General features: G+C 35.6%; 1 protein-coding gene across 1 annotated transcript; it reads left to right on the top strand.

Moving 5' to 3' along the window:
- The first annotated feature begins 634 nt into the window (after positions 1–634).
- LOC114523831 (probable serine/threonine-protein kinase DDB_G0271682) lies at positions 635–9,415 on the top strand. Its single transcript, XM_028544866.1, has 8 exons — positions 635–745; positions 1,018–1,078; positions 1,459–2,912; positions 3,435–3,625; positions 5,996–6,137; positions 6,366–6,420; positions 6,742–8,684; positions 9,180–9,415. The coding sequence occupies exons 1-8, from the start codon at positions 635–637 to the stop codon at positions 9,372–9,374; spliced, it is 4,152 nt and encodes a 1,383-aa protein (XP_028400667.1). The 3' UTR covers positions 9,375–9,415.
- Positions 9,416–13,052: the final 3,637 nt, after the last annotated feature.

The raw sequence follows: 13,052 nt of genomic DNA, 5'->3' as shown, positions 1-13,052 counted from the left end.
TATACATGTTATTTTATATTAATAAGTCATGGTCGTTTAGACAACGGAAACCGGAAATGACCGAAACCGGAAAAAATCGGTGGAAACAATACAAGTTAAAATTGCGTTCCCGCAAAATTGCCAAAAATAAAGAAATAAAACTAATTAAAGAAATACGACTAAAATTCCTACTTGTCCAAGTTTTGCTTAAAATAATCCATAAATTTTCAACTTTTTTGATTTAACCATTTAATTTATAATAGCACATTAATTGTCAAAGTTGGTGATGTTTTGTCACAATTAATGACGATGGTTGTATTAATGTATCCCTAAGATATTTAGGATATAATAAAGGCCAAGTTAAACAAATACTACCGGTTTATGATAAAATTTTCTGATTTAAATTTGAGAACTTTTAAATTTTAGTTTTACTGCATTAGTTTGCGGCAAAAGTTGCACTTTCATCTGAAAATGAAACCACTCAGAATTGCTGTAGGCCTAAATAATGATCTCCTATATAGTTTGTTGAGTGGTATTTTTTGGGACACCATACATAAAAAAATATTCTTCTAGATTTGGATATACATTGTCACTGGATCGTGTGGAAAAGATGAAACCGATTCAATATATACTGTTTGATTGGTATGAATAGTAAATGGCTGAAAGGTCGACGTTTTGGGGGCGCCTTTTATCTAGCTTTAATGCAATTAATAATAATATATCCACGACGAACGTAAGGGATGAAGGAGACCAACCCGGTGAAAAGGTATGAACTTGCTTTTCCTCACCAGCGAAAACTTAGCTCTGTGCATTGTAATATTGATACTTCTCTTAAATTCGTCCAAAAAAATGCCCTTCATCGTATTCATTATTACAATATAAAGGCACGCCACTCTTTTTATATATGGTCACAAAAAGAAACTTTATAAAAGGGGTGATACGACTGTCCACCAAAAGAGGAATAAGCACCACTGTAAACACCACCACCCATCCCCAGTATCTTTTCCCAGTAACGTCGCTCTGTCATTTGCTTTATAGAAAGAAGAATGTTGCGAGCCGAAGAACAATGAACAAAGACTGACCAACGTTGAACAAACAGGTAGAACCTTGAAGTTATAATATATCTAAATATGGATGTTTAGAAGAAATCAAATAATTATATACTCTCGGGTTTTAAGGGGTTCGGGTGTAGGATGTTCGCTGAGAATTTAAATGCTTGACAGACCATAGTAAAGGATTTGAAATACCCTGGCCCGTCGGAAGCAGGGGTGCGGTGTGTGTGTGCGAGACAAATACGACATTATATATAAAAGTTAATTGTAACTGACAAAAATTCACGTGACGAATTTTTTAGCTATTCAGTTTAACCGTTAGGCGTTTAGTCCAATGCAAATAAGGCATTGCGTGTTGGAAATAAAGCTGCTATGCTTCAAGCCTTGCTTTAACTTATTCATGGTTAAAACTTGATTTGATTTTAAGTTAGAGAAGTTGAGCGAACAACAGAAACGGAACCTCTTCAAGATGAGAATGTTGACCTCAAAACGAAAATGGAAAGTCTTCAAAATGAAAATGAAGATTTGACCACCAAAATTGAGCATGTTGAAAATAAGAATAACAATCTAAGTATTAACGTACGACTCCTAGAAGACAGAATTGCTGTAGAGAGGAGAAAAGTAAAAAGACTTCAAGATGAGAACGTTGATCTTACTACGAAAATGGAACGCGTCCAAAATGAGAATATTGATCTGATCACACAAATGCGACGCCTGGGTAACGATAACGAGGATGCACGCAACGAGAATAGAAACTTGAAACTAATTAATGAACTTATGCAAGAAGATAACAAAAGAGTTCAGTTAGCGAACCTAGGTCCGATGATGGAGTTGCAACTTAATGGATTGGAGTACTTTAAGAAGATAAAGGAACTGCAAGAAGAGAACAGTATGCTTAGCAATGAAATTGAACAACTCAGACAGGAAAAATGTTGCATGGTTCAGCAACATGAAGAAGAGGAAGGTAAATTAAAGGATCAAATTGAACAGTTGCGTGGAGATAAGAGGAAAGTGAAGCAAAAATATAAGCAACTTCGAGAAGAGAAATGTCAAATAAGCGCCCAAATTGAAAAACTTCGTCGAGAGAATAAGGAGAAAAACAACGAAAATCGGCAACTTCGAGAAGAGAATGCTTCCAAATATAGCGAGATCCAGCAAAATGAAAGAGACAAGAACGCTATGAGCAACGAAATTGAGGAACTCAGGAAAGAAAGAGAAGCAATGGGCAGTGATTTGCAAGCACTTCGACAAGAGTGTACCAGCATGAAAATAGAAATTAAACAACTTCAAGATACCACAAAGTCAAGCTTTATAACAGAATGTGGGACAGTGAGAGTTTCTGACGTTGAACTGGGAAGAGGAGGTTATGCAGCTGTGTACAAAGGAGACTTTCACGGAACGGAGGTGGCCGTAAAAGAATATTATCACGTTATTATTTCCCCGCATAATATGAAAATGCTGGAACGGGAAATTAATATCGCTGCACAATGTCGACATCCTAATTTGTTACAGTTTCTATGTGCGACTAAAAATGAACGAAATAATTTGTTAATCGTGACAGAATTGATGGATATGACATTACGTTCTTTGCTCGAGCAACGTGGAAAAAAGAATTCGCGGTTAAATGAACAGGAAATTAAATTAATTTCCTTGGATGTCGCACGGGGCCTAAACTACCTTCATTTGAAGAAACCAAGCCCATTAATACACCGTGACATCAGCAGTGCCAACGTGTTGTTGAGCATCGAACATGGCGAAGTGAGACGAGCCAAGATATCAGATTATGGTTCAGTAAATTTTATGGAAGTCTGTGCAACACCGAACCCAGGAGCAACCATTTACGCCGCACCAGAAGCAAGACACGCTCAGCATAGCCCAAAGGTAACGATTAAGTTATGATTAACGGTAACGATTACGTTATCGAGTTGTCAAAAAATTGCATTGGCGGGACAATGCCTAGCGCGATAATTGGGGGGGGGGGGGCGTTCTTATGGACACGTATGGGTTTTCTAAGGCATCTGTCGGACGGAACCGGAAGAAGTTTCTCGCCTATCGCGCTAATTATTGGCCGGTTGTACGAAGGCTGGATAGCGCTATCCACCAGGTAGTGATTTTTTCAAACGTTCTAAAATGCTTGAAAAGCAATACAATTTCTGCTTTGAAACCAGCAATTGTTAAATAGGACCCTTATTTTAGGAATACTAAGATTTAATCAAAGTTATACCCAACAACGGGAGATTTTAAAGCGACTGAAAAAACCACTATCCAACTTTCTTACAACCGGTCCCTGTACATTAGACTAGTTGAGTCAACATAAATTTGGGAACCTTGAAAAGATGTTCGACAAAAGATTAGTTTATTTGAAAGTAAAAGTTTCATATTATTTTGTTTATATTATGTCAGATTGACGTCTTCTCTTATGGGCTGCTGGTTTGTGAGATGTTCATTTCTAAGCTTCCCAATAAAGACATAATTGGTTTTCAAGTGAAGAGAATTAAAAATGAAAGGATCGAAAGCTTGGTAAATATTTGTACAGCCATGGATCCACAAAAGAGACCAACAATGTCGCAAGTAATTAGTTCATGGCAAGAGATGTGACCAGAATGATGCGACCAATAATCTTGACGCAACTTGATTTACCTACTATGACTTTAGCCTGCACAGGTTGTATATATAAATATGTTATTGAAAATGTCTAGTTTGCTAGACTCTCAGATCTCAAAAACTGGTATCGTACTGAAAGAGTCTGCGTGCGAGCTAGTGAGCTTTTAAATAACAGACGGTAGAATAACATTGCACTAAATTTAATCAAAACTTGCATTCTTTTCAAATCTCAAATACCTTTGGTATGGTGCCTAAACTCTTCACAATTTAGTATTGCAAGTTATCTTCTATGGTAGTCAAGTACTTTGTAGGTCCGCCAACAGGGAAGTGCGAAGTTTATGTTGCTCTCACGAATAGCTATCGCGGGCGCACATGCAGTAAGAAATATAGAATCAGGGTGAGGGCCAGCGGTTAAAAACCATAAACGAAACCACCAAAGGCTTCGCTTCTCACCTGTAAGTTTGAGGGCAGAAAATCATAGGGTAGTTTTTAGGTTTGTGATAAATGTTATGTAAATGGTGTTTGTGACCCAATTTACATAGTTGAACGAATAGCATAGTTAATAATTAAACTGTTAATTTTATAATCTCAAAACGATAATTCTTTATAACAAACACTTTCAGAAACTATCGAAGTATCATACGCTGACAAACCGACTTAATCTCTGTAGTGAATACTACACTCGCGCCATAAAACGAAGTGACAAACTCTTCCTTTATAGCAGTTCAAGGTGGTGGAATCAATATATTGTCACGTCATGAAATTTAAAAAGTATTCCCCTTTCATGCAATGTTTTGATCAGACTGCGGTTGCTTTTTAATTTTCTTTTGATCTTAACTTGTATTTGCATGTCAGAAATCGGAGGCATCGGAGCCTCTTCGTCCACTACAGCATGCACAGATTTTATTTTAAGTATTCTTTGTTGATAGTGCATTAAATACTTAATATTTACTGTTTTATTGCCGTCTCCTAGCCGTAAAAACCTCCCTTGACCTCTCTTGACCGCGAATTAAAATGACACTGCAAGTCTAGGAAATTCGATTGCATTTCCAAGTATTTGTCAGATATATTGTGTTCGTAGTGTAGTTATGGTTGGTCTGGACGTGGTTTATTTCAACAGCGATTTGTATTAAATTTATGGTAAAGCCGATTCGTATATTCTCAGCTAGTCAGGTACGTGCACATTCATCGTGATTAATATGCTGCAGTTGTTATTTTATCTCAATCAGACAAGGAATGTCGGTACTGAGGTATTGCTACATGTATCGACATTAGCCTTGTTACCAAATTTCAACTCTTTCCCGGAATACTAAACATTTTCAAACATTTTAAAATAACGTTATATTGCAGCTAAATATGGACAAAAAACCCCACTAAAAATACAGATAAAATTTATACGGATAAAATGAATCATTTCGGATCTGAAGTATTGTTTACATATAGTTATAGTCTGATAGATATGCAATTCAATTTCGTATATCTTTCCTACTCGCTAAAGCAGTGCAATTCGCGTCGAATAGCAATGTCTGCGATGATGTTGTACAATCACGCACGACATATATTTAATCCTGCCTAACATATACTGTATAGATCAAGATCAGTGATTAAGCTAACAGTATTATATACTGCTTGTTCCATTCAAAATTCTTGAAATCGAAAGTAACTGCCATATCAGTTCAATACCAGGAATTGTAATCTCTGAGGTCTATATATATCTGGAGTATTATGCAGCGTAAATTGAAACCAAATCAAGTGGGCGTCATTTGCAAAGTGAAAGCTGCTATATTCATATATTCATATGCAGTTAACCTCTAATTTTTGAGAGAATATATAGAAATACATTAATTATTGTGTTATCATATTTACTTTATTCGATAAGTATTGTTAATAAATGGGTTTAAATAAGCTTTACGTTTGTATATTTCGGGAAATAAGGATACTAATTGCGTTTTAAGCTCCGTGCAGAAGGCAAGTTTTCCTTGCCAAGTTTTATTTGCTCGTGTGTACGGGAAAAATTGACAAGTTTTCCTTGAAAAGGAGCCTTGTTCAAAAGCTAGCCATGCCAGCTTTTCAAGTAACAATATATTCGAGCCAATTGAGCGGTTTTTGGAAGTTTTATCATTTCTGTTTGTTTTGAGATTCCATCGTTAACTCGTCTCATTTTATCATATTGTCGTAAATATACTCGACATATATATTATCCGTAAAACTTGTCAAGAAAAACTTGTCAAGGAAAACTTGTTCGCCATACACACCAGTAAGTGAACTGGTCAAGAAAACTTGTCAAAGAAAACTTGCCCGTCTGTACGGGGCTTTAGTATTAAAAACGGCAATTAATCTTTCGTTTAAATAGATACATGAAACTGTCTGGAAATGGCCTCGTCAAGAAGCAATTTTTCTAATGAACATGGTCGCGGAGTATCAATATGGCGTCGAATTTCCAGATTGTTTTCGCCACTGACGTCAGTTGCTTTGAATCAAAGAGCTCAATCCACTTCAAAGGTATCTTAATCTAAGATGGTGTATTCGTTTTTAGCCAATTTATACCCAGTTCTTTTAAACGTTTGGCGAACTGACGTTTTGTTTTGCACCACTTGATACTCTGTGCATTTCATCCATTTGCTCGCAACGCGATGCTAGGATATGTCGAAAAGAGTTCGCTATATAAGATGCTGTATATTTGGTTCTTGAAACGTGAGAAATAACAATAGGTCTGCATCATTCATCTAGGAAACTGAGGAAGAAGACAGACAAAAGCTCAAAAGCGAACAAGAAACAATTAAAGGTAAAATGATCATTTTTGCTACCGTGAAAAATCATCGGTAATCAGATGTTGAAAATATTAACAAAACATGAAGACATTGTGTTACACAATTAGCGGACTTGCATCGAGCTGGAAAACTATGTTCATGATGGAAGGGACCACCAAAATTTGTTTTCGTTCCGATTTCCAAAATTCTCTGTAGAACTCTGCGATTAGCTTATGTTGAAACATGTGCCGTAAATGATGCGATACATGAATATAAAACATGTACCTTAAGGCTATAATTTATGTTTTGGTCAGTAATACGTTATTTGCATTCTTCTCTTCCGCTTTATGACGTAGAAGAAGATCTCATCGACGTTGCTATAACAGATGAAGGGCAGAGTGAGGAGCTTCATCTGGATTTAGAAATATTTGAAGACGCAAATGACGAGATGAATGAGCCAGAACAGGAATGGAAACCAGCTGAACCGGAAATACAGGAGGTGAAGGATGAGACTAGTGACCATCGTGTCCGGGAGAATATTGATGTTACAACGAGCATGCTGTGTTTGAAAGATCAAGGAATGCAAATAAGAAATAAAACTCGCGAACTTCAAGAGGAGAATGCCAAGAAGGATAACAGAATTTTTCAGCTTGAAGAAGAAAGTAGGACCAAAGATGTGAAGATTCAGCAACTTCAAAACGAGCAAGTTAACACGAAGAACGAAATACTGCAGGTTAAACAAGGGAATTGCGACAAAAACAATGAAATTAATGAACTGCAGGAAGAAAAAAACTATCAATCTAACGTTATTAAACGACTTCGACAAGAAATCACACAACTTAAACAAACAATCAACGGAAACGAAAATAAGATTAGGCAAACTCAAAACGAAAACACCATTAAAAATAACGAGCTTCTGCAACTTCATGAAGAAAACAGTAACAAGAATGATACCAACGAGCAACTTCGAAGAGAAAACAACCAGAAAAATGACGACATTGAAAGACTCCTTGCAGAAAACAATGACAAAGATAACGAAATTGACAATTTGCGACAACAAAACAAAGATAAAGATGAAGAAATAGGGCAACTTCGCGAGGAAAAGAACATTACAAAAAACGAAAATAAACGTCTTTGTCAAGAAAACAGTATTAAGACTAATGTAATTGGAGAACTTGAACAGAAAATTAACATAAAAAACAACGAACTTGGGCGGCTTCGTGAAGAACTTAACAACAAAAATAACGAATTAGAGCATCTTCGCCAAGAGAACAATACCAAAAATAATGAAATTGGACAACTTCGCGAGGAGAAGAAATTTGAGATAGAAGAAATTAAACAACTTCGAGAAGAGAACAAGAACAAAAAAGACGAAATGGAACAACTCCGTCAAGAAAACAACAACAAAAATGACGTAATTATGCAACTTCGTCAAGGAAATAACATTAATAACAATCAAATTAAAAAACATCAACAGAAAATCAAGATCAAAAATGACGAAAATGAACAACTTCGACAAGAAAACAACAACAAAAACGACGAAATTGAGCGACTTCGTGAAGAAAACAACAACAAAAATGACGAAAATGAACAACTTCGACAAGAAAACAACAACAAAAATGACGAAATTGAGCAACTTCGTCAAGAAATTACCGACATGAATAGCGAAATTCAGCAACTACAGCAGGAACATCAACAACCTCAGGAAAATACTACGTCTACTTTCATGACAGAATATGGAACGGTAAAAATTTCAAATGACGATCTGCTTGGGAAAGGTGCTTGGGGAGCAGTTTACAAGGGAGACTTCTATGGTACGACAGTAGCAGTGAAAAAATTTCACGAAATAATCATCTCAGATTATAACAAGCATATTCTTCAACGTGAAATAGATATTGCTTCGCAGTGCCGCCATCCGAATTTACTACAGTTTATATGCGCGACAAAAAACGCTCAAGATCAACTCTTAATCGTAACAGAACTGATGGACACCGCTCTACGTACGTTACTTGAGCAACGAGTCAGAAAAAAGTCTAATTTTGAGTACCAGGAGATCAAAATTGTTTCCAAACACGTTGCCCTTGGACTCAATTATCTTCACTCGCAAAAGCCAAGCCCAATCATCCATCGTGATGTGAGTAGTGCTAACGTGTTGCTAACGGTTGAAAACGGTGCAGTAAGACGAGCAAAAATGTCCGATTTTGGGTCAGCCAATTTCATGCAAGTTTGCAACACACCGAATCCAGGAGCGGCCCTTTACTCCGCACCAGAAGCCAGGGGAGCACACCATGACCCCAAGGTAACATAAGTTCTGTTTATATGACAGCCGGGGCGGGAAGTTTACTGGGACTGGACGATGCTCGGAATTCCATCATGTATATGTATTTCTATAATATTTCTACTCCGCATTCCCAGTTTCGACAAGTAGGATCCCAATTTAAACGGGATGTTTTCTGCCATAGTGAATGCTCCATCCTGCCTAATGCAACATATTATGCTGACATGCATAACTGACCTTTATATAGCTATCAAGGTTGTTTTGGTAACCGTCTCGCTTGCTTAAACAAGAAGCGACAAACATGAAATTCTGGTAGCAAAATAAATTAAAAACTGCTAAACAGCCCTTAGACGAAAAAATAATTACAATTCCCCGAGGATGAATTGTGTTTTACGCACTCTTGAGATTATTTACAGTCCTGCAGCTTTCATACTGAATAACTGACTTCAAAAGAGCTTTCAGTTTTGATACACTGTGTATAAGTATAATTTATCTCATTTCTTTATTATAAAACAGATCGACGTTTTTAGCTACGGAATACTGGTGTGTGAGATGTGCATTTGTGAGCTGCCAAATCAAGCGAAGAGAAAAGAACAATTTGGAAGAATTTCAAATGCTAATATCAAAGCTTTAGTTGAAGCTTGTACGAGGAGAGATTCTAAAACAAGACCGGCAATGGAGGATGCAATTGACTTTTGGCGGTGTGTGTAGTGCAAAAATTGTACTGAGATATGTTATACGGAGTTAATAAATTTGGGTTATAAAGCGTTTAGTGTTCTGTATATTCTTATAAAGACTTACCTTGCAACGTCCACAGCCACGAGGTTGAACATTTGTTGAACGTCGTTCAAACAAAACACACTTGATATAATCCAATCCTTGCTATAGGCTATAGCATGTTGAAATCCTCTTTAAACTGGCTTCAAGATCGTACATTGCTTTCTTTAACCAAGTTATTAAATAATTTATCGTCTAGTAGAAACCATTTGCAAATTGTAAACATCAAATTTCCCGCGTGACATACCGGAAGTACATGCATCGTATCCCGGATGTAATGATGCAATTCGACCGTAAAATATCACAAGGTAGCTAGAGCATAATTTTGCAAACCCCAGAACCAACGTAACGCCACGACCTTAATATCTTGGTGAAAAATTTTTGAGTACTAGATTTATTTTCTGATTGAAATCTGTGTTGAGATTAACTTCGTTTCGAGTTAATTTCTGGGCAGCTATTTTCCTGTTAAAATAATAATAATAAAAAATTCTATTCGAATACAAGTTCGATGACAAAATTAAATATTTATATTTTACAACTGCCCAATTGAAGTATATAAAAAAAACGCGAAGTCCGAGAAAGCCACACTCATATGACAAGGGGGAATTTCGTTTAAAACCAATCAACAAGTTTGTTTACACTTTCAGACATCTCAGTAACCTAATCAGAATGCATAAATTTAGACTACTTCCAGTGAAAAGGTACATTATTTGCTATTTTACATGAAGTATTAAAAATGTAGGCATTCTGATTGGCTTTGCCTGAAAAATGTAAACAAATATAAGTCGATTAGTTTAAAACGAAATTGTTCACTCCTTGTTCACTCATATACACTTTTTTAGAACATTTTAAATTACAATGATAACTAATTTGTGCAGTGAGAAATAGATATGTGCGGCGATAAAATGCGATATTAATAATTTATTTTTTATACATACACTTTACGCACATATGGGTATAGTACATGTGTATTAATGCATAATTTAGTGGAATAGAATTAGTCAATTACGTAAACTTTGAATGAGTTCGTAAAATATGAATTATGAACCATACTCATCGTGATGAAAATGGCTCACGAGCGCCACGAAAGACCACGTACAAGGCTAAAATGGCCTGAAATGCCGATTCTGACAGGAGAATAAAAGAAGATAATACATAAAGAAGATAAAATAATGTTGATGTTTAATTATTTGTACCACATAATGGGGGATTATCACCCCTATAGGGCATTCAGTCTCTCCTAGTGGGGCTTATAGATCCCACACAGGAGGAAAGCATAAGGCCTTAATGAGTCTTTTGGGATGTACAACAGTACAGTATGCTAATCCGGAGTACCTCACCCCCATGACCCATTCTCCCACACAAAAAAATTTGCATCAATTGTGTCTGATTTTAGCTCATAGTATGTCTCTCAAGAGCAATTGATCATTAACGCGATGGGAGTCCATTTCACTCGCTGCATGGTGTTAATTAAATTAAGTTCATATCAGGTCTGAAGAAAGATTACATTATAAAATAGAAGATACCATCGCAAAAGTCTCATTAAAGCGATGTCATTTTTTTATTTTGGTATATGATAAATCATTATTAGACGCTCTGCTCGAGTGATTCGGCGGAACATTTCACCCTAACTTCCTTAGTGATAATCCTATATATCTAGTGAATTGTGTGAATTGCGGTGTTTATTTTTATCACGCAATACGGGTAGTATTCCTCTTTAAAACAATTGTGATATCTCACTTTATATTTATAACACCGTTCCAACTAACTATACGATGTGCTTTAAATAACACAACTTGGGGTTACCAATGTCTCGATAATACGAAATTCGAGTGTATTATATATATATATATAAAAAAAATCTAATTCCTAAATCATACTTAAAGAGAAAATAACCATCAAATGCGACAGAGAATATTGACATAGTGTCCATATTGACATAGCAAAACAATTATTAGCTACCGTTCATCAATGACAGTTTAAATATGCATTGTGGAAAATTTGCGGAACAGCACAGTAGGATGCAAAAAATTTACACGCCCTATTATGTTAAGGTATTGCAAATCTTAGAAATTAAACTGTGGTTTTCAAGTATTGTGTTTATATCGACAGTATATTTCTCAAACTTCAGATGGAAACTTTCAATCCGGTATGTTCGACAACTTTTAGAAGGTTGTGCTTTTTTCAATTTTCAGTATATATAAGGAAGGGGACGAATTTTTCGTAGTTCATGCTAGTTTAATTTTAATGTATGTTACGGTTTTGTGATTCCAGTCGGTATATAGGCTACATTGTATAGAGTTCTGGCACTTTTTTGGTATATGATTCATCTATATTTGGTATATAAATCATTAATAGACGCTCTGCTCGAGTGATTCGGCGAAACATTTCACCCTAACTTCCTTAGTGATAATCCTATATATCTGGTAAATTATGTGAATTGCGGTGTTTATTTTTATAACGCAATACGGGTAGTATTCCTCTTTAAAACAATTGTGATATCTCACTTTATATTTATAACACCGTTCCAACTAACTATACGATGTGCTTTAAATAATCCTACTTGGGGTTACCAATGTCTCAATAATACGAAATTCGAGTGTATATGTATATGTATTGAAAAAAAAATCAGATTTCTAAATTATACTTAAAGAGAAAATAACCATCAAATGCGACAGAGAATACTTTTTATGAAACCCTATATATGTTAGATATATATGTATTTTTTACTGTCCTGTCCACCAAAGCAAATAATATCGTTCATCAAAGACAGTTTAAATATGCATTGTGGAAAAATTGCAGAACAGCACAGTAGGATGCGAAAATATGCACCCCCTATTATGTTAAGGTAATGCAAATCCTTAGAAATTAGACTGTGGTTTAAATGTGAATTGTGGAAAAATTGCGGAACAGCACAGTATGATGCGAAAAATTTGCACCCCTATCATGTTAAGGTAATGCAAATCCTTAGAAATTAGACTGTGGTTTTCAAGTATTGTGTTTATATCGACAGTATATTTCTCAAACTTCAGATGGAAACTTTCAATCAGGTATGTTCGACAACTTTTAGAAGGTTGTGCTTTTTTCAATTTTCAGTATATATAAGGTAGGGGACGAATTTTTCGTAGTTCATGCTACTTCAATTTTAATGTATGTTACGGTTTTGTGATTCCAGTTGGTAGGCTATATTGAATACAGTTCTAGCTGGCACTTATAGAGTTTGGCATTTAAGAGTATTTCTCAACAGTTGACACGCAGACAAGTCATAACTGATACACTGTGTATTTCATTGTTATGCATCGTAAAGCAATACTGATATCGCATATACCCGTTCAAAAATGCTATTATAGTGCGTGGTAGACACTAGGTATAAACGCAATTAGTCATTGTTAGTAGATGGCGCAAAACATGAGATAATACTTGTTTTATCGCTATTAACTTTTTGTTAAAATTGTTAATTGTTAAAAGACTCGCATGGTTTCCTATATGACCAGCATTGTCCAAATTATATTATATATAGATCGTGTTAAAGGTATATAGCCTGACCCTGTGTGAATTTCTAAAATGTTTTAAATAATTTTATAAACATAAAAAACGGAATGTGTTATCATA

The sequence above is a fragment of the Dendronephthya gigantea genome, unplaced genomic scaffold (assembly GCF_004324835.1).
Source record: "Dendronephthya gigantea isolate DGI-Jeju-01 unplaced genomic scaffold, DenGig_1.0 000028F, whole genome shotgun sequence".
Classification (NCBI taxonomy): Eukaryota; Metazoa; Cnidaria; class Anthozoa; order Malacalcyonacea; family Nephtheidae; genus Dendronephthya; species Dendronephthya gigantea.
This window is presented reverse-complemented; position numbering and strand designations above follow the sequence as displayed.